The sequence below is a fragment of the Ranitomeya imitator genome, chromosome 3 (genome assembly GCF_032444005.1).
Source record: "Ranitomeya imitator isolate aRanImi1 chromosome 3, aRanImi1.pri, whole genome shotgun sequence".
Taxonomy (NCBI): Eukaryota; Metazoa; Chordata; class Amphibia; order Anura; family Dendrobatidae; genus Ranitomeya; species Ranitomeya imitator.
This window is the reverse complement of record NC_091284.1, coordinates 766,689,384-766,710,017: the sequence shown is the minus strand read 5'-3', so window position 1 is coordinate 766,710,017 and position 20,634 is coordinate 766,689,384. Positions and strand designations below refer to the sequence as shown.

The 20,634-nt window shown below is 43.3% G+C and overlaps 1 protein-coding gene across 3 annotated transcripts in view; it reads right to left on the bottom strand.

Annotated features, from left to right (window-relative positions):
• LNX2 (ligand of numb-protein X 2) overlaps positions 1 to 20,634 on the bottom strand; it is a 217,254-nt gene that overhangs the window by 98,699 nt on the left and 97,921 nt on the right. For all 3 annotated transcript variants that reach the window (XM_069759035.1, XM_069759036.1, XM_069759037.1), the window contains exon 2: positions 9,186 to 9,673. In XM_069759035.1, coding sequence (XP_069615136.1) covers positions 9,186 to 9,586 — 401 coding nt within the window. In that variant the 5' untranslated portion in view covers positions 9,587 to 9,673. The remainder of the gene's footprint in view (positions 1 to 9,185; positions 9,674 to 20,634) is intronic.

Sequence of the window (20,634 nt, the reverse complement as noted above, 5' to 3'; positions counted from 1 at the left end):
ACGTGATTCTCAGGTCCTAAAAGCGCTGATTTTGAACAACGAAGCCTGCCGGTTACCCGCGCTGAGTCCAGGGGCCGCCGGAGAGGTAAATATATCAATATTTTTTATTTTAATTCTTTATTTTACACATCTCTATGTATCCGATACCGATACCCGATACCACAAAAGTATCGGATCTCGGTATCGGAATTCCGATACCGCAAGTATCGGCCGATACCCGATACTTGCGGTATCAGAATGCTCAACACTAGTCATGGCTGGGTCTTCCAGCAATACAGTGACCCAAAACATACAGCCAAGGCAACAAAGGAGTGGCTCAAAAAGAAGCACATTAAGGTCATGGAGTGGCCTAGCCAGTCTCAAGAAAACTTATGGAGGGAGTTGAAGCTCCGAGTTGCTAAGCGACAGCCTCAAAATCTTAATGATTTAGATGATCTACAAAGAGTAGTGGACCAAAATTCCTCCTGACGTGTGCACAAACCTCATCATCAACTACAAAAAATGACTGACTGCTGTGTTTGCCAACAAGGGTTTTGCCACCAAGTATTAAGTCTTGTTTGCCAGAGGGATCAAATACTTATTTCTCACTGCAAAATGCAAATAAATTTTATAATTTGAACAATGTGATTTTCTGGATTTTATTTTTGATATTCAATCTCTCATTGTTAAAATTAACCTACCCTTAAAATCATAGACTTTTCATGTCTTTGTCAGTTGGCAAAGTTATATATATATATATATATATATATATATATATATATATATATATATATATATATATATATATATATATATATATATATACACATACACACACACACACACACACAGTGGGGGAAATGAGCATTTGATCCCTTGTTGATTGATATATATATTAAAAATCTAAATAATATCTCATTGATTTCCTGTTTTTCTAAAGTTTTAGGAGAAGACACAGAGTGGCTGCAGATTTATTGATTTTAACTGGACTACTCTTTTAATCCTGTTACACTAATCATTCAAGAATAGAAAATGGTATAAAAATGTTTTCAAGATTTACACATTGCAAGTAATACCAAAATATTTAAATACTTTGGATACAAAATGAGCTTTAAGTTTGTCTTTAAAATGCGTGTATTGTGGGGTCATTTTCCACCCCATCGCTGTTCCCATTTATTTTATGGCATTATGTTGTAGGAAAATTAAAAAAATATTGGTGATGAAATTGGCAGGTTGTAGCACAAAGTTTTAACACTTGTATTAGCTTCCAAAAATAACTGTGAAGCTGGTCGTCTGGAAGGAAAAACAGAAGCAAGGAAAGGTAAGGAGAATGAGGAAAGAACGTAGGAAATGTGTGACTTAAGGTCTGCAGAAACCACATACTGAGAACTTGGCAAAAATAAATCTTTTCTGCATTTCCGTGTGTGAAGTTTTCCAAACCTAATGCTCAAAATTATTTTCAGAAGGAGAGTAAAAATGAGAAAATAAGTTTTGAAGCAAATATGCTATCTGATTATGCAACCCATCATAAAATGAAAAACAGCATAAAAATCTTGTACTGTCTTTCTTATAAGTGTGATCAAATAACAGCATAGTCCTAGTTATAGCCACGGTATTCATGATCATTTTGTTTTCAGAAATCAGTTTTGTGCTTTATCGCAGTAGCAGCATCTGTACACTGCCCCTGATACTCTATACCCATACCCCTGATGAAGCATGCTGTGCGAAACATGCACAGGATGAGGTAGTTCTTTTATCTGCTGCTGGTTTGTTTTGCACATTTTATTATTTTTTTCAGGCTGCTGCCTTACCTACTTATGTAAAGCATTTCTCTTTGGTTTCCATTTTGATGCTGTATAGCACTATTTTGTTGCAAGCCTCTTTAAAGGAAATGTGTGTTTTACTGTACTGAGACACTCTTGTTGATTTATGGTGTTTTACTCATATCCAGCTACATGCAAGCATGGCATTTTTGTCATCCCCCCTCTTTTTTCTATGCGGATTACGGTAATTTTATAAATATACGGTACTTTTATGTATATTTTTAGTCATGACTTTTTTTTAATGATTGTATGTTTCTCTACTGCATCCCTTCTATCTGGCCCTGTTGATGCTTCGGTCTAGGTATCAGATATTTATGTAATTAGCACATAATATTTTCTGCAGGGAGGTTTATTTTTAGAGTATGTTCAGAATTGGCAGATTAGTTACAGTAGTAATTACACATTTATAACATCATTTACACTGCAGAGGAAAAAAAAGAAAATCACATTTTAGAGAATACTTCCATAAACCTTGCAGATTTTATCCAAATCGTGTATTGCAATAATGACATTTATGGCAAGATTTTAATGTAAGACTATGTAAGAATTTTGTTTCATATATCCTTAAGTGTTATATGTTGATTTTACCTTGCATTTTACTGCAAATTAACAATGGTGAAGGGTGCAGCAAAAATCACGTAATACTGTTATAAGAAAAAGTTTGGGCACCCCTATTAACCCCTTCATGACCCAGCCTATTTTGACCTTAAAGACCTTGCCGTTTTTTGCAATTCTGACCAGTGTCCCTTTATGAGGTAATAACTCAGGAACGCTTCAACGGATCCTAGCGGTTCTGAGATTGTTTTTTCGTGACATATTGGGCTTCATGTTAGTGGTAAATTTAGGTCAATAAAATCTGCGTTTGTGATAAAAACGGAAATTTGGCGAAAATTTTGAAAATTTCGCAATTTTCACATTTTTAATTTTTATTCTGTTAAACTAGAGAGTTATGTGACACAAAATAGTTAATAAATAACATTTCCCACATGTATACTTTACATCAGCACAATTTTGGAAACAAAATTTTTTTTTCCTAGGAAGTTCTAAGGGTTAAAATTTGACCAGCGATTTCTCATTTTTACAACGAAATTTACAAAACCATTTTTTTTAGGGACCACCTCACATTTGAAGTCAGTTTGAGGGGTCTATATGGCTGAAAATACCCAAAAGTGACACCATTCTAAAAACTGCACCCCTCAAGGTGCACAAAACCACATTCCAGAAGTTTATTAACCCTTCAGGTGCTTCACAGCAGCAGAAGCAACATGGAAGGAAAAAATGAACATTTAACTTTTTAGTCACAAAAATTATCTTTTAGCAACAATTTTTTTATTTTCCCAATGGTAAAAGGAGAAACTGAACCACGAAAGTTGTTGTCCAATTTGTCCTGAGTACGCTGATACCTCATATGTGGGGGTAAACCACTGTTTGGGCGTACGGCAGGGCTTGGAAGGGAAGGAGCGCCATTTGACTTTTTGAATAAAAAATTGGCTCCACTCTTTAGCGGACACCATGTCACGTTTGGAAAGCCCCCGTGTGCCTAAAAATTGGAGCTCCCCCACAAGTGACCCCATTTTGGAAACTAGACGCCCCAAGGAACTTATCTAGATGCATAGTGAGCACTTTGAACCCCCAGGTGCTTCACAAATTGATCCGTAAAAATGAAAAAGTACTTTTTTTTCACAAAAAAATTCTTTTAGCCTCAATTTTTTCATTTTCACATGGGTAACAGGATAAAATGGATCCTAAAATTTGTTGGGCAATTTCTCCTGAGTACACCAATACCTCACATGTGGGGGTAAACCACTGTTTGGGCACATGGTAAGGCTCGGAAGGGAAGGAGCGCCATTTGACTTTTTGAATGAAAAATTATCTCCATCGTTAGCGGACACCATGTCGCGTTTGGAGAGACCCTGTGTGCCTAAACATTGGCGCTCACCCACAAGTGACCCCATTTTGGAAACTAGACCCCCCAAGGAACTTATCTAGATGCCTAGTGAGCACTTTAAACCCTCAGGTGCTTCACAAATTGATCTGTAAAAATGAAAAAGTACTTTTTTTTCACACAAAAAATTCTTTTCGCCTCAATTTTTTCATTTTCACATGGGCAATAGGATAAAATGGATCATAAAATTTGTTGGGCAATTTCTCCCGAGTACGCCAATACCTCATATGTGGGGGTAAACCACTGTTTGGGCACACGGCAGGGCTCGGAAGGGAAGGCGTGCCATTTGACTTTTTGAATGGAAAATTAGCTCCAATTGTTAGCAGACACCATGTCGCGTTTGGAGAGCCCCTGTGTGCCTAAACATTGGAGATCCCCCACAAGTAACACCATTTTGGAAACTAGACCCCCCAAGGAACTTATCTAGATGCATATTGAGCACTTTAAACCCCCAGGTGCTTCACAGAAGTTTATAACGCAGAGCCATGAAAATAAAAAATAATTTTTCTTTCCTCAAATTTTTTAGCCTGGAATTTCCTATTTTGCCAAGGGTAATAGGAGAAATTGGACCCCAAATGTTGTTGTCCAGTTTGTTCTGAGTACGCTGATACCCCATATGTGGGGGTAAACCACTGTTTAGGTGCACGGCAGGGCTCGGAAGGGATGGCACGCCATTTGGCTTTTTAAATGGAAAATTAGCTCCAATCATTAGCGGACACCATGTCACGTTTGGAGAGCCCCTGTGTGCCTAAACATTGGAGATCCCCCAGAAATGACCCCATTTTGGAAACTAGACCCCCAAAGGAACTAATCTAGATGTGTGGTGAGGACTTTGAACCCCCAAGTGCTTCACAGAAGTTTATAACGCAGAGCCATGAAAATAAAAGAAAAATTATTTTCTCAAAAATGATCTTTTAGCCTGCAATTTTTATTTTCCCAAGGGTAACAGGAGAAATTTGACCCCAAAAGTTGTTGTCCAGTTTCTCCTGAGTACGCTGATACCCCATATGTGGGGGTAAACCACTGTTTGGGCACATGCCGGGGCTCGGAAGTGAAGTAGTGACGTTTTGAAATGCAGACTTTGATGGAATGCTCTGTGGGCGTCACGTTGCGTTTGCAGAGCCCATGATGTGGCTAAACAGTAGAAACCCCCCACAAGTGACCCCATTTTAGAAACTAGACCCCCCAAGGAACTTATCTAGATATGTGGTGAGCACTTTGAACCCCCAAGTGCTTCACAGACGTTTACAACGCAGAGCCGTGAAAATAAAAAATCATTTTTCTTTCATCAAAAATGATGATTTAGCAAGCATTTTTTTATTTTCACAAGGGTAACAGGAGAAATTGGACCCCAGTAATTGTTGCGCAGTTTATCCTGAGTATGCTGGTACCCCATATGTGGGGGTAAACCACTGTTTGGGTGCACGTCGGGGCTCGGAAATTAAGGGAGCACCATTTGACTTTTTGAATACGAGATTGGCTGAAATCAATGGTGGCGCCATGTTGCGTTTGGAGACCCCTGATGTGCCTAAACAGTGGAAACCCCTCAATTCTACCTCCAACACTAACCCCAACACACCCCTAAACCTAATCCCAACTGTAGCCATAACCCTTAACACACCCCTAACCCTAATCACAACCCTAATTCCAACCCTAACCCTAAGGCTATGTGCCCACGTTGCGGATTCGTGTGAGATTTTTCAGCATCATTTTTGAAAAATCCGCCGGTAAAAGGCACTGCGTTTTACCTGCGGATTTACCGCGGATTTCCAGTGGTTTTTGTGCGGATTTCACCTGCAGATTCCTATTGAGGAACAGGTGTAAAACGCTGCGGAATCTGCACAAAGAATTGACATGCTGTGGAAAATACAACGCAGCGTTTCAGTGCCGTATTTTCCGCACCATGGGCACAGCGGATTTGGTTTTCCATAGGTTTACATGGTACTGTAAACCTGATGGAACACTGCTGCGAATCCGCAGCGGCCAATCCGCAGTGTGGGCACATAGCCTAATTCTAAAGGTATGTGCACACGCTGCGGAAAACACTGCGGATCCGCAGCAGTTTCCCATGAGTTTACAGTTCAATGCAAACCCATGGGAAACAAAAATCGCTGTACACATGCTGCGGAAAAACTGCACGGAAAGTCAGCGGTTTACATTCCGCAGCATGTCACTTCTTTCTGCGGATTCCGCAGCGGTTTTACAACTGCTGAAATAGAAAATCGCAGTTGTAAAACCGCAGTGAAATGTGCAGAAAAAACGCGGTAAATCCGCCATAAATCCGCAGCGGCTTAGCACTGCGGATTTATCAAATCCGCAGCGGAAAAATCCGCAGAGGACCAGAATACGTGTGCACATAATGAAACCCTAACCCTAGCCCTAACCCTACCCCTAGCCCTACCCCTAACCCTAGCCCTACCCCTACCCCTAGCCCTAACCCGAGCCCTAACCCTAGCCCTAACCCTACCCCTAACCCTACCCCTACCCCTAACCCTACCCCTAACCCTACCCCTAACCCTAACCCTACCCCTAACCCTACCCCTAACCCTAACCCTACCCCTATTCTAACATTAGTGGAAAAAAAAAATTCTTTATTTTTTTATTGTCCCTACCTATGGGGGTGACAAAGAGGGGGGGTCATTTATTATTTTTTTATTTTGATCACTGAGAGATTATATCTCAGTGATCAAAATGCACTTTGGAACGAATCTGCCAGCCGGCAGATTCGGCGGGCGCACTGCGCATGCGCCCGCCATTTTGGAAGATGGCGGCGCCCGGGGAGAAGACGGACGGACCCCGGCAGGATCGGTAAGTATGATGGGGTGGGGGGGTAGCACGGGGGGGGGGGGATCGGAGCATGGGGGGGGTGAATCGGAGCGCGGGAGGGGTGGAACGGAGCACGGGGAGGGGGGAACGGAGCACGGGGGGGTGGAACGGAGCACGGGGGGGGTGGATCGGAGTGCAGGGGGGGTGATTGGAGCACGGGGGGGTGATTGGAGCACGGGGGTGAGCGGACAAGAGCACGGGGGGAGCGGAGCACAGGACGGAGGGGAGCGGGGCAGTGTACTGGGCAGATCGGAGGGCTGGGGGGGGCGGTCGGTGGGGTGGGGGCACATTATTATTTCCAGCCATGGCCGATGATATTGCAGCATCGGCCATGGCTGGATTGTAATATTTCACCCGTTATAATAGGTGAAATATTACAAATCGCTCTGATTGGCAGTTTCACTTTCAACAGCCAATCAGAGCGATCGTAGCCACGGGGGGGCTAAACTACCACTCCCCCTGTCCCTGCAGATCGGGTGAAATGGGAGTTAACCCTTTCACCCGATCTGCAGGGACGCGATCTTTCCATGACGCCACATAGGCGTCATGGGTCGGATTGACACCGACTTTCATGACGCCTACGTGGCGTCATGGGTCGGGAAGGGGTTAATCTTAAGCCTAATGTTTTATACAAATTGTTTTTTTTTGCAACAGCTATTTCAGTTTCATATATCTAATAACTGTTGGACACAGTAATGTTCTGCCTTGAAATGAGGTTTATTGTACTAACAGAAAATGTGCAATTTGTATTCAAACAAAATTTGACAGGTGCATAAGTATGGGCACCCCACCAGAAAAGTGACATTAATATTTAGTAGATCCTCCTTTTGCAAAAATAACAGCCTCTAGTCGCTTCCTGTAGCTTTTAAAGAGTTCCTGGATCCTGGATGAAGGTATTTTTGACCATTCCTCTTTACAAAACAATTCCAGTTCAGTTAAGATTGATGGTCGCCGAGCATGGACAGCCCTCTTCAAATGATCCCACAGATGTTCAATGATATTCAGGTCTGGGGATTGGGATGGCCATTCCAGCACAGTGTAATTGTTCCTCTGCATGAATGCCTGAGTAGATTTGGAGCGGTGTTTTGGATCATTGTCTTGCTGAAAGATCCATCCCCTGTGTAACTTCAACTTTGTCACTGATTCATGAACATTATTGTCAAGAATCAGCTGATGCTGTGTTTTTTAGCCGCCATGCATAACGCCTTTTTTTATGACCAAACAGCTCAATCTTGGTTTCATCAGTCCACAGGACCTTCTTCCAAAAAGAAATTGGCTTCTCCAAATGTGCTTTTGCATACCTCAGCCGACTTTGTTTGTGGCGTGCTTGCAGAAACGGCTTCTTTCGCATCACTCTCCCATACAGCTTCTCCTTGTGCAAAGTGTGTTCTATAGTTGACCGATGCACAGTGACACCATCTGCAGCAAGTTGATGCAGCAAGTTGGTCTGAGGATTGTCCTTGACTGATCTCACCATTCTTCTTCTCTGCCTTTCTGATGTTTTTCTTGGCCTGCCACTTCTGGCCTTAACAAGAACTGTACCTGTGTTCTTCCATTTACTTACTATGTTCCTCACAGTGGAAATTGACAGGTTAAATCTCTGAGACAGCTTTTTGTATCCTTACCCTGAACAACTATGTTGAATAATCTTTGTTTTCAGATCATTAGACAGTTGTTTTGAGGAGCCCATAATGCCACTCTTCAGAGGGGATTCAAACAGGAGAACAACTTGCAAGTGGCCACTTTAAGTAGCTTTTCTCATGATTGCATACACCTGGCTATGAAGTTCAAAGCTCAATGAGGTTAGAAAACCAAAAAAAGTGCTTTAGTAAGTCAGTAAAAAGTAGGTAGGAGTATTTAAAACAAGAAAATGATAAGGGTACCCATACTTATGCACCTGTCAAATTTTGTTTGAATGCAGATTGCACATTTTCTGTTAGGACAATAAACCTCATTTCAAGGCAGAAACATTACTGTGCCCAACAGTTATTAGATATATGAAAATGAAATAGCTGTTGCAAAAAAAACTATTTTTATAAAACATTAAGCTTAAGATTAATAGAGGTGCCCAAACTTTTTCATATAACTCTATATAAAGTGCACCAACATGCTTTAAAAGTCATACAGATTTTTTTCAGCCTTGGGATAGATAAGCTACTTCAAATAATCTGTAAAGGGGAGTTAGTCTGTAACCAGGTTATTGCCAACTAATCAGAGAGCAGCGTAATATACAGACAGAGACCCTGATTCCAGCAATGCGTCACTTATTGGGCTTTGATAAAATCACAGCACTATGATCAGGAGATGGTAAATCTGCTACCATGCAGACTTCCATATTCATGATCCCTGTATAACCCCAACCCCACCACTGATTGGCAGCTTTCTGCCTATGCACAGTGTACACAGAAAGTTGCCAATCAATAGTGTGGGCAGGGTTATGCAGAGCTCAGCATTCTGAGAACTGCAGATAAAAAAAAGGATTTTTTTTCAAAACCACAGCAGCCTACTAAGTGACACATCGTTGGAATCAGGGTCTCTGCCCCTACATCATACTGCTCTTAAATGGGGCAGCAAAAACATGCTGACAGATTTAATAATGGTGGCAACCTCACCTGTTTTTGAGATGAGCTTCCACATCGCAGCGCTGCATTGTGTCCTTGCAAGCATTGGAAAACGGACAAGACACGACAAGCTTGTCCAGAAGTTTGTGCACCAGGATACTGGATTTCTTGCACAGTTTAAAGTGCAGTCGTTTTCGGTCCAGTGGACAGAAGTCTTTCTCCTGTAGGAAGTTTCTGAGGCACTTGTAGCAGAAAGTGTGGCCACATGGGGTATCCAGCGGCTGTAGCAATGGTTGAAGGCAAATGTGGCATACCAGGTCATCGTCCACTTCATTCAGGTAATTGTACAGGTGGTTCTCTCTGGTCCAGTGCTGCTGACCACACTCGAAGCACAAAGGATTCAATGAGGCATCATCCTCGACCACCACTAGTTCTTCCGTTGCCGTTCCCATAGTGAAAAGTCCAATGCACCTCAACAACTAGGCTTCCGTCCCGTCCTCAGCAATCCACATAGCGAACCAACAGGGCCATCTGTATTCCTGAAAAATGTAATTAAAACATTGAATAACGCAGGTGAACTTATTGCAACTGTAAAAAAAAAAAAAACAGGAAAAGATTGGCTCGACCCTCGTGCGCGCAACATAAATGAGGTATGATAGGGCTTGTACTGTCGATGTCGGGGCGCGGAGTATTACAGCCGAGCAGGGATATTACTTGAAGCATCAGCTTGTATCTGCACATGGCAAAAGCAGATGTTTGTAAGTCTCTTAAGTCATAGTACGGCAGGGGTGATCGAGAAGTGGCTTAGTGAAGTCAAAGATTCACATGGCAATCTGTTAGCAAGACATCTGCCTGTCCTCGGATCCCCTGAGCCCACGTCGCTTTGCTTTCTTTGCATATTAGGAAAAGGAGGGATCGCGAGGATTTCAATTTGTCAAAAAGGTGTTCGCATCCATGTGTACATACCATAAATATCCTGCGTATATTCAGCAAGCTGATATTGGGCTAGGGAAGAGGGAACCTCATCACACTTGTCCTAGGGGGAGGTAAAGCTACATGGATGCCCCCTTCTTCACAGGACCACAAAAGACTGCATAATGATCACACCATGCTTCTCTACTGTAAATTATAGGGGGTAATGTTCTCCATATATACAAATATATGCATGTTAGCTTCCCTCCGAGAGGAAGAAAGCTGATGATATTGCCACCAAGAGAGAGTTTTTTCCACCTGGAGAAGAGAGATAATTTGCATACCTTCCTCCCAGGGAACATTGCCTGGTTATAATTCTTCCTACGTCAGGTTGATGGTCTCCACAAGAAGAACCGGAACGGAACCCCTAGACCTTTCTTGCTCTTAAATGAAGAACGTTGTCTCTTTAGTGCCACCACTTAGCCATATTCCTCTTGGAGGAGAGTTCATTTGCACCTTTACTTGGGAGCATTACCTGGCTCCTTATGCAAGTTTCGTAGTCTTGACCAAAAAAACAGTACCCCTGATCCTCGGTCAAAGGTCTCTCCACCAGCTAACCAATTCCCTCTTCTGAACTTTGAAGAGTCAAGAAGTCTATAACAACTGTTTTTTTTTTTCTTTTTGGAAACAAGAATCCTAACTTAAGGCATGTGGCAAAGACTTCTAACGTAGCTACTAGGGGCGGATATACCAATGGTGCAATGTGTGCAGCTTCAGCCCGAGAGGCAAGAGGTCCCACATCCACCTCCAAAACAATATGTAAGGTGACACGTGATGATCTAGTGGACTACAAAAGGCCAAGATACTGTTCTTCTTGGGTCTCTGTCCAGCCCTGACAGCTATCCTACCACCAATGAGTGACAGTAGACAGCCAGCTCCCTTCTCTTACAGCAGAGCTAATATGTCTCCACTACAACACATGGACCTTGGGGCAAGAACTTGGACCTCCTTCTTGGAATTATGAACAAAAATCCATAAATGTTTTACACCATTTAGCCCATTACCCTTTTAGTTAAACCCTCAGTGTTGGAAAATATTGTGCTCTATATTCCCATGTTAGAAAGTACCGTAATTGTAAAAGCTACATATGATCGGCCGGGTTCCCTGCAGAACCCGAGAATGAACCAGGTGGATGTATCCTAAATTTGTGGACATACGAGAGAAAGCTAAAGGTTTCGATGTCCTACCAGCATAGAGTTTTTTCGTAATGGTTTTGGATTTCTCCGCTTCAAACCCAAAACATGTATATGGGAGGACAAATTCACATTCAAACCCACAGATTTTAGGATGTTCCGGAAGACGAGGTTTTGGCTAGATGTGAATATGTCCTTAACGATTTTACTAACAGGGTAGCTATATTCTTGGACACAACATACAGTTGGCCATCATCCATGAAAGCTGCCAATACACAAACCTAGAATGGCTGTGGATATTTCAGCAGACAGTTCCAACAATGGTGCTATAATTATAGTACAGCATTGTTTTACAGAATTACATTCCCTCTCCAACCATCCTGGCTCCCGCTCTGCTGCTGTGGCTTCTCGAAATGCTGAGACGCTCAAGGAGCAGCACAGAGGGGGCCGAGATGGTCGGAGAAGGAGGTGGAATGTCATTCTGTATAGCTCTCTTGCTTCATCGGCCTGGGTGAGAACAATAATCGAACACATACATTAATTAAAGGCTCCCATTCATCTAAGATAGTGGTCATCTACCTGTCCTGACTCCTCAGTACACGCACAGGCTTGGCTAGGGCGAAGAAGCTAAGTGTTTCCAATGGGTGAAGAGGAGTAACACAGATCAGGTACAGGCTTACTGCTCCTGATACAAAAGGATTGGGGGGTGTAGTTCAACATGCCCGATCCCTCTCCTCGACAGGACAGAAAGAGACCCCATACATAGTAGATGGCTGTTGGGTCCCCCCGAATTATCAGAAAAGGACGTCATGAATCTAATTTGCATGGGGGGGCCTTTTGACCTTTTCGCTGACACAGGTCAGATCTTTTGACATTTCACTTTACCAAAGTTATGAAATAAGAAGACTCTGTGCTTTACTGGTACTCGATTATTCTTATTGGAAATATTGGAATAAACTGACAAGTAGCCCCTTCCATTACATTATCAATTAAAGGGGTTCTATGATATTGATTGCATAATTTTAGGATAACGAAGCAATATAAGATTGGTGGGAGTCCGACACGTTACACTTCCACTGATCTCACAGCTCTGGTGGTGACTGGGTCTAAATACTGAACAGAGCTCCTGGCTGGGATCTCTGGGAGGGCAGCCTGTTGGACCCCCACCAATTTGATGTTGATGCATATGCCTGGAAAATCCCTTTAAGTGTATTCTCATTTATTGAATATTGTAAGGGCAGATGCACACGGCCGTAGATTCAGTCATCTGAGATAATTGGGCGGATTATGCAAATGACACTGTGATCAGTGTTTGATCAGAGTGTTAGCATGGTGTGGTCTGATTCTCCCATATGAGAGAATCAGAGCACTCTGTGAGGAGAAGATGGAGAAAAAAATGTCTCCATCTTTTTCATTGTATCAGTGCGCAGAACTTGTACTGCACTCAGATGTCATCCAAGTGCAGTCCAATGTTTCCATGGACTCGTTACGGCCGAGTGAGATCCAATATCGGTTGAAACTCAGACATGCAGTGATTTTTCCTCGGACATGTGCCCCACAGCTTAACATTGGTCCGAGTAAGAACCGATGTTTTGTCGATAGTGTCACAGCACATATTCTCTCAAAGAATGGGGTCGATTATGCAAATTACACTCAGATCAAACTCTCATCAGAGTGATCGTAGTGTACTCCAATTCTCTAGGTTGAGGAGAAGATGGAGAAAAAACACATTCTCATCTGGTCTATTGCGACAGTCGGTGGAAATTGGCTGCACTCAGATGTCATCCGAGTGCAGTCAAATGCTTTCCATGGACTCGTTGACTTACATGACTGAGTGTGATCTGAATATCGGATAAAACTCTGGCATGCAGCGATTTTTTTTCTGCCACCGTCCAAGTAAAAAATTAGACATGTTAAAGGCCCCAAAGAATAACATTGGTCCGAGTATGATCCGATGTTTTGTCGGATAACACTCGGGCTGATAATACGGTTATCTGCACCTGCCCTTAGAATCTGGCCACGTTCTATTGTCAATGGGAGAGACACCCATTGGTCAATTAATGCAGAATAACAGAGGCTCATCGTATTGAGAGAATTCGGGGAAAAGATAACCCAGGACTGTTACACCATCACAGACTTCTCAGCTATTCTTTGAATAGATTAAATTTTTATTGTAAGATAAAGATCTACGAGGTTTGATCTTACAAAATCCTTTTGCCTTTTCTCCACAGCAACCAGAATACTAATAGATATTGGCCCCCTCCCACCCACACACACACACACCAAAAGCTTGCAAGATACAAATGACACACAAGTGTTAGTGATTTCAGCATGCTAATCTCACTTTCTGCGCTACTCGAAGTCTCGCTGCATTCCATTCAATGTGACATTATAAATGTGGCCCCAACGAACGCCGACGACTCCGCCGTTAAAATTGATCTGTTTATTTGCATTTTTAGGGAAAGCATAAATCCAGGCAGAGGCTACATTATTGTTAGTATTTATCTTAGAAACGAATGTGCATTTACAGCCTGCAGTGCGGGGTGGAAATAATGTTTGTTGCGTAAAATCCATTGCAGAAGTGAAGAAAACTACTTAGCAGATGTCAGATAGTCATAATATATTTCCGCAGATAGCTGTCGGGTCTAATTATATCCCCATATTGTTACATTATACAACGGCACCTCTGGGGAGGGAGAGGTGCACGCTAACACATATGTGCGCGTTACACAAATCTGTACTCGTGAAAAGAGAATTAAATTGAATCCACGCGCAAGAAATTCTGCCGAGATTTCTCATCATTACCCTGACACTCTTGATGCTTCACCTCCACCACTTTTAGGTACCCTCCTCCCCCTCTTTTTATTGTCACCTACCGAGGCACAAATATTTTCACAGCTTAGAATTAGATAGCAGTTTTAGCAGGAGATGGCGGCACTCATAAATATGGAGATTCAACTACATCAGAGACAAAGAAATAACATTAAATGCGACTTACAAGCTCCGCGTGCACCGCCACTGGCTCAATGCCATCCATATGTAGGTTCACATTTAGCATATGCACCAGGAAAGTTCCTGGCACACGGCCTATATTCATCAAATCTTGGACCCTCAGAAGGGCTGGGACAAATTTCCAAAGGTACCGCCAGATCTCCTCATAATCTCCAGAAAAGCAACATTTTTCAAAAAAATCTACTGTGGTGGGAGGATGGAAGAGGCATGACAGGGGTGTAAAGGGGCATGGCATGAAAAGTGTTGTGACTATGGGAGTGCTTAACTTGTCTAAAAGTTGGCAATTAAGGCATAGCCCAAATGCATGTATTGGGCTCTATTAAATCAACAAATGCCAAATAATGGAGTTGAGGAAAACATTACAGGACCTTCACCCAGTGGCCACATAATGATCCATGGCCACTAGACCAGAGCCCTGCAAACCTCCTCCGACAAGCCAGATTCTCTGGTGTCTCTTCTGCTTAGAAGGCCCTAACCAATGTGATCATTGTGGCATAACCCACACATGAAGTTGTACCTGGGCTACTTATCTCAAGAGCGTCGAGGCTACGACAGGTAAGACGAAGTTCAGAGGGCTCTATTCCACTGCTCACTAACTACAGATGTTGCCACCGGACCAGAGTTCTGCAAACCTCCTCCGACAAGCCAGATTCCCGGGTGTCTCTTTTGCTTAGAAGGCCCTAAGCAATGTCATCATTGTGGCATCACCCACACATGAAGTTGTGTCCGGCCTACTTATCTCAAGAGCGTCGGGGCTATGACAGGTAAGAGGAGGTTCACAAGGCTCTATTCCACTGCCCAATAACTACAGATGTTTCCACCAGACCAGAGTTCTGCAAACCTCCTCCGACAAGCCAGATTCTCTGGTGTCTCTTCTGCTTAGAAGGCCCTAAGCAATGTCATCATTGTGGCATGACCCACACATGAAGTTTTGTCCAGCCTTCTTATCTCAATAGCGTCGGGGCTACGACAAGTAAGAGGAGGTTCACAGGGCTCTATTCCACTGCCCACTAACTACAGCTGTTTCCACCAGACCAGAGTTCTGCAAACCTCCTCCGACAAGCCAGATTCCCGGGTGTCTCTTTTGCTTAGAAGGCCCTAAGCAATGTCATCATTGTGGCATCACCCACACATGAAGTTGTGTCCGGCCTACTTATCTCAAGAGCGTCGGGGCTATGACAGGTAAGAGGAGGTTCACAAGGCTCTATTCCACTGCCCAATAACTACAGATGTTTCCACCAGACCAGAGTTCTGCAAACCTCCTCCGACAAGCCAGATTCTCTGGTGTCTCTTCTGCTTAGAAGGCCCTAAGCAATGTCATCATTGTGGCATGACCCACACATGAAGTTTTGTCCAGCCTTCTTATCTCAATAGCGTCGGGGCTACGACAAGTAAGAGGAGGTTCACAGGGCTCTATTCCACTGCCCACTAACTACAGCTGTTTCCACCAGACCAGAGTTCTGCAAACCTCCTCCGACAAGCGAGATTCCTGGGTGTCTCTTCTGCTTAGAAGGCCCTAAGCAATGTCATTATTGTGGCATGACCCACACATGAAGTTGTGCCAGGCCTACTTATCTCAAGAGCGTCGGGGCTATGACAGGTAAGAGGAGGTTCACAAGGCTCTATTCCGCTGCCCAATAACTACAGATGTTTCCACCAGACCAGAGTTCTGCAAACCTCCTCCGACACGCCAGATTCCCGGGTGTCTCTTCTGCTTAGAAGGCCCTAAGCAATGTCATCATTGTGGCATGACCCACACATGAAGTTGTGGCAGGCCTACTTATCTCAAGAGCGTCGGGGCTATGACAGGTAAGAGGAGGTTCACAGGGCTCTATTCCGCTGCCCACTAACTACAGATGTTTCCACCAGACCAGAGTTCTGCAAACCTCCTCCGACAAGCCAGATTCCCGGGTGTCTCTTTTGCTTAGAAGGCCCTAAGCAATGTCATCATTGTGGCATGACCCACACATGAAGTTGTGTCCGGCCTACTTGTCCTTACCTGTCATAGCCTCAAGAGCGTCGGGGCTACGACAGGTAAGCGGAGGTTCAGAGGGCTCTATTCCACTGCCCAATAACTACAGATGTTGCCATATGCAGTGAATGCTCAGCCTGAAGTGTACGGGCCTGATTTATCAAGACTAGAATTGTCCACACTGGTCTCTGACGAGTGGTGGGACCCTCCGTGTGCGCCTCATCACAAATCCTACTCCTACCCCTCTACGGAGTAAGATTTGTGGCATAGAGAACTCTGTTGCTCATCATGAATTTGGCAAACAGCAGCCGTCCTGTCTCTGTCTCAGCTCCATTTTGGCAGAACTGGGAGAAACCGACGTGACACCGATGACGCCCAAAGTTGCAAAATTCAGGTGCAGCATTGAGATGCACCTAAATTTTGTGACTTTTCAAAGCTTTTATACCAAAATTCTTGGGTGAAAGCCTTGATGCAAACAGAACCTATGTGAATATACGTTACAAGAAATGTATATATTTATTCTTTCTAATTAAAAATAGATTCTTCTTTTTTAATCTGTTATTTTCTTATTTTAATTTTTTTTTCAATTTCTTTCCATGGTTCCAGAAAACAAAATAACAAAATAAGAAATGGATATTCTTCTCAGGTGCCACATGGACCATAAAAAACAATAGATGGGAGATGTTTAAGGGAGGGTGTTGTGAGCATGCTCAGCAACCTGTGCAGTGGTCATTGTGCAGGAAGGAGTAGGAGCTGAGCAGTAGCTGAGCGGGGTCCATCATCTATTGTGAATGGGGGATTTTGTGTAATTTTTATATAGGTGATAGCAGTCATTATAATTTTGCCTGGGATAAATTCTGAGAAGTGATCTCTACAGAACAAGAAATATATCAGTCAGTGAGAAAACTCCAAAATGTCAGGATTTTTTATATGGACAATATTAAAAATACATCTTAAAAAATATGTTACATAAAAACTTACTTCAAGGAATAGGTGATCTCCTAATAACACTTTTCTTTTAAAGGAGTTATCTCATAAACGATCACTTTCAAATAGGGGTGGCAAGGTTACCTACTACTGGCTCCAGGTCTCACTACCAGTACCCCTTTCCAACAGCTGCAGGTGAACAGTAGCAACATCTGCAAGGCATTAGACGTTCTCTCCATGTTTCCTTTGGGTACCCCCGGTTTCCTCTCTCGCATATCATACAACCAAACCAGATCTCATGCTTTGCACTGAAGAGGGGCAACACCCCGAAACACCTGTCTGGAAATTGAGATTCTGGTTTGGCTTTTTCTTAAGTCATGTTGGCAAGGTTCGTTAAAAGGTCAATATTGACTTTTAGGATTGCTAGTTCCAATAGGTTGAGCTAGAATTCAAGTCCTCTTCCTCTCTGAAGAGGTATTTTGCATATTTATTTTTTCAGGAGAATTGCATGGCCTTTAAGTCTCCTTACACTGGCATGCCAGGCATGTTACTCTCCACCAAGAGAAATGCTACCCCGCTCCCACTCCAAAGACATACCCATAAGAAATGTAGATTGTGAGCCCACTGTCAATAGTAACAATATCTGGAGTGCCATAGAATATGGTGGCCCTACATGGACCTCTGACCTGTTGATTGATGGGAGCCCCAGCAGTCAGACCCCCAATCATATATTTATCAGTCTGTAAAACCCTCACCAAATCTGCATGGTCATACATCTCTGCACGGTCATACATCTCTGCACGGTCATACATCTCTGCACGGTCATACATCTCTGCACGGTCATACATCTCTGCACAGTCATACATCTCTGCACGGTCATACATCTCTGCACGGTCATACATCTCTGCACGGTCATACATCTCTACACGGTCAGACATCTCTGCACGGTCATACATCTCTGCACGGTCATACATCTCTGCACGGTCATACATCTCTGCACGGTCATACATCTCTGCACGGTCATACATCTCTGCACGGTCATACATCTCTGCACGGTCATACATCTCTGCACGGTCATACATCTCTACACGGTCAGACATCTCTGCACGGTCATACATCTCTGCACGGTCATACATCTCTGCACGGTCATACATCTCTGCACGGTCATACATCTCTGCTCTCATCTTCATTGGCCAACTTACTCATGCTCCCTTTTAACCAATGACTTATGGTTCTCAGCCTCCCTTATTGCATGCTCTCACTCTCGTGTGTAAGGGTATGTGCACACGTAGAAAAGAGCTCTGCAGATTTTTCCACAGCGGATTTTTCCACGGCGTTTTACCTGCAGATTTACCGGGGATTTTATGCTTATTTTGTGCGGATTCCTATTATGGAGCAGGTATAAACCGCTGTGGAATCCGCACAAAGAATTGACATGCTGCGGAATGTAACCCACAGTGTTTCCGCGCTGATTTTTCCACAGCATGGGCACTGCAGATTGTGTTTTCCATAGGTTTACATTGTACTGTAAACGCATGGAAAGCTGCTGCGGACCTGCAGCAAAATCCGCAACGCGTGCACATAGCCTCAGGGTATGTGCACACGATGCGGATTTTGCTGCGGGTCCGCAGCAGTTTCCCATGAGTTTACAGTTCAATGTAAACCTATGGGAAACCAAAAACACTGTGCACATGCTGCGAAAAAAAAAAAACGCGCGGAAACGCAGCGGTTTACATTCCGCAGCATGCCACTTATTTCTGCGTTTTCAGCAGCGGTTTTACAGCTGCCCCTATGGAAAACCGCAGTTGTAAAACCGCAGTGAAAACCGCAGAAAAACCGTGGTAAATCCGCAGTAAATCCGCGATAAATCCGCAGCGGTTTTCCACTGCGGATTTATCAAATCTGCTGCGGAAAAATCCACAGTGGCCAAGAATATGTGTGCTCATAGCCTCAGACTTCTCCAATGCTGCAACCATCATCCGAAATTCACTGCCCTGGATCACCAGACTTTATTTCCAATATTCCCAGTTTTAAGTGTGACTTGAAAACCCATTTCTTCAAGGTGCTTTATGTCACATAATCACAGTCCATGGCTGTACATAACCTGACCTAGTCACAAATATTACCTGTGATGTATTACTCTGCACTTTGTATCCACATTGCCTCAGATACTGGAGGGATGATGGCTTTATAAAAACATTTTTTATCAAGTATTTTATTGATATGGTTGTATGAAATATTTCATACATAAAAATAGTATCCTATTTCCTCTCCCACGGCCCTTCCAATCCAAGGTAAGGAAAACACTAAGGGTATGTGCGCACGTATTCTGGAGTACTGCGGATTTTTCCTGTGGATTTATCGCGGTTTCTACTGCGGATTCTGCTGCGGTTTTACACCTGCAGTTTTCTATTGGAGCAGGTGTAAAACCGCAGCGGAATCCGCACAAAGAATTGACATGCTGCGGAATGTAAACCGCTGCGTTTCCGCGCGTTTTTGTCCGCAGCATGTGCACTGCGGATTTCGTCTCCCATAGGTTAACATGGATCTGTAAACTCATGGGAAACGCTGCGTATCGGCAGCAAAATCCGCAGCATGTGCACATTCCCTAAGTGCGTTTGGCTCATCAAAGTACAAGAAAAGAGAACATGCCATAGTTAGTAATTGAGATCCATGTATCAGATATTATAAAACAAGGTAAATATGATCACATCACATTTCAAAGGGGAAACTGTCACAAGGTTTTGGCTACTGCACCTGTGAGCAGCATAATGTAGGGGCAGAGACCCTGATTCACTTTGTATCAGAACTGCTGCACCCAGTAAACTATCAGAATTTGTAGATGTAGCAGAGCTCAGAAAGCTGACCGTGCCCACACCATAGATTTCTGTGTACACTGTATATTGACAGTAAGCTGCTAATCAGTGGTGAGGGCGGAGCTGGACCAGGATGCATGTGAGCTATAGTCCAGGCAGTGATAATCTCCTGGTGATAAAACTCTAATTGTATTGAAACAACAGCAGCCAGCCTACTAAGTGACACATCACTGAAATCAGTGTGTCAGCCCAAATCTCATGCTGCCGTCAGATTAAGTAGCAAAAACCTGTTTGCAGATTCCATTTAAAAGACATGTATTAATTCTCCTAGCTCTCCTTACATATATATTAAACTTTGATTTTATAGATCCTAGTTCTGACTCTAATGCTTACCAATGGCCAGTTATATTCCTTAAAATAGCCATAGGCAGTATCTCTTGGAGCCATAAAAGTATTGTCAATCCAGAGTGCCCAAATCTTTTCACATTTAGTTATTTCATTTCTCATTAAGTAAATATTCAGGGCCCATGCAACTATAACTCCAATGTCAACAGGGGCTGGTGCTGGTCCCCTGGACAAATTACTTTTCTCTTTCTATGTTATTTAGATTGTTAGCTATTAACCCCGTACATGTACTGCGCTTCCCTTTGATGTGGGCTTCGGCACTG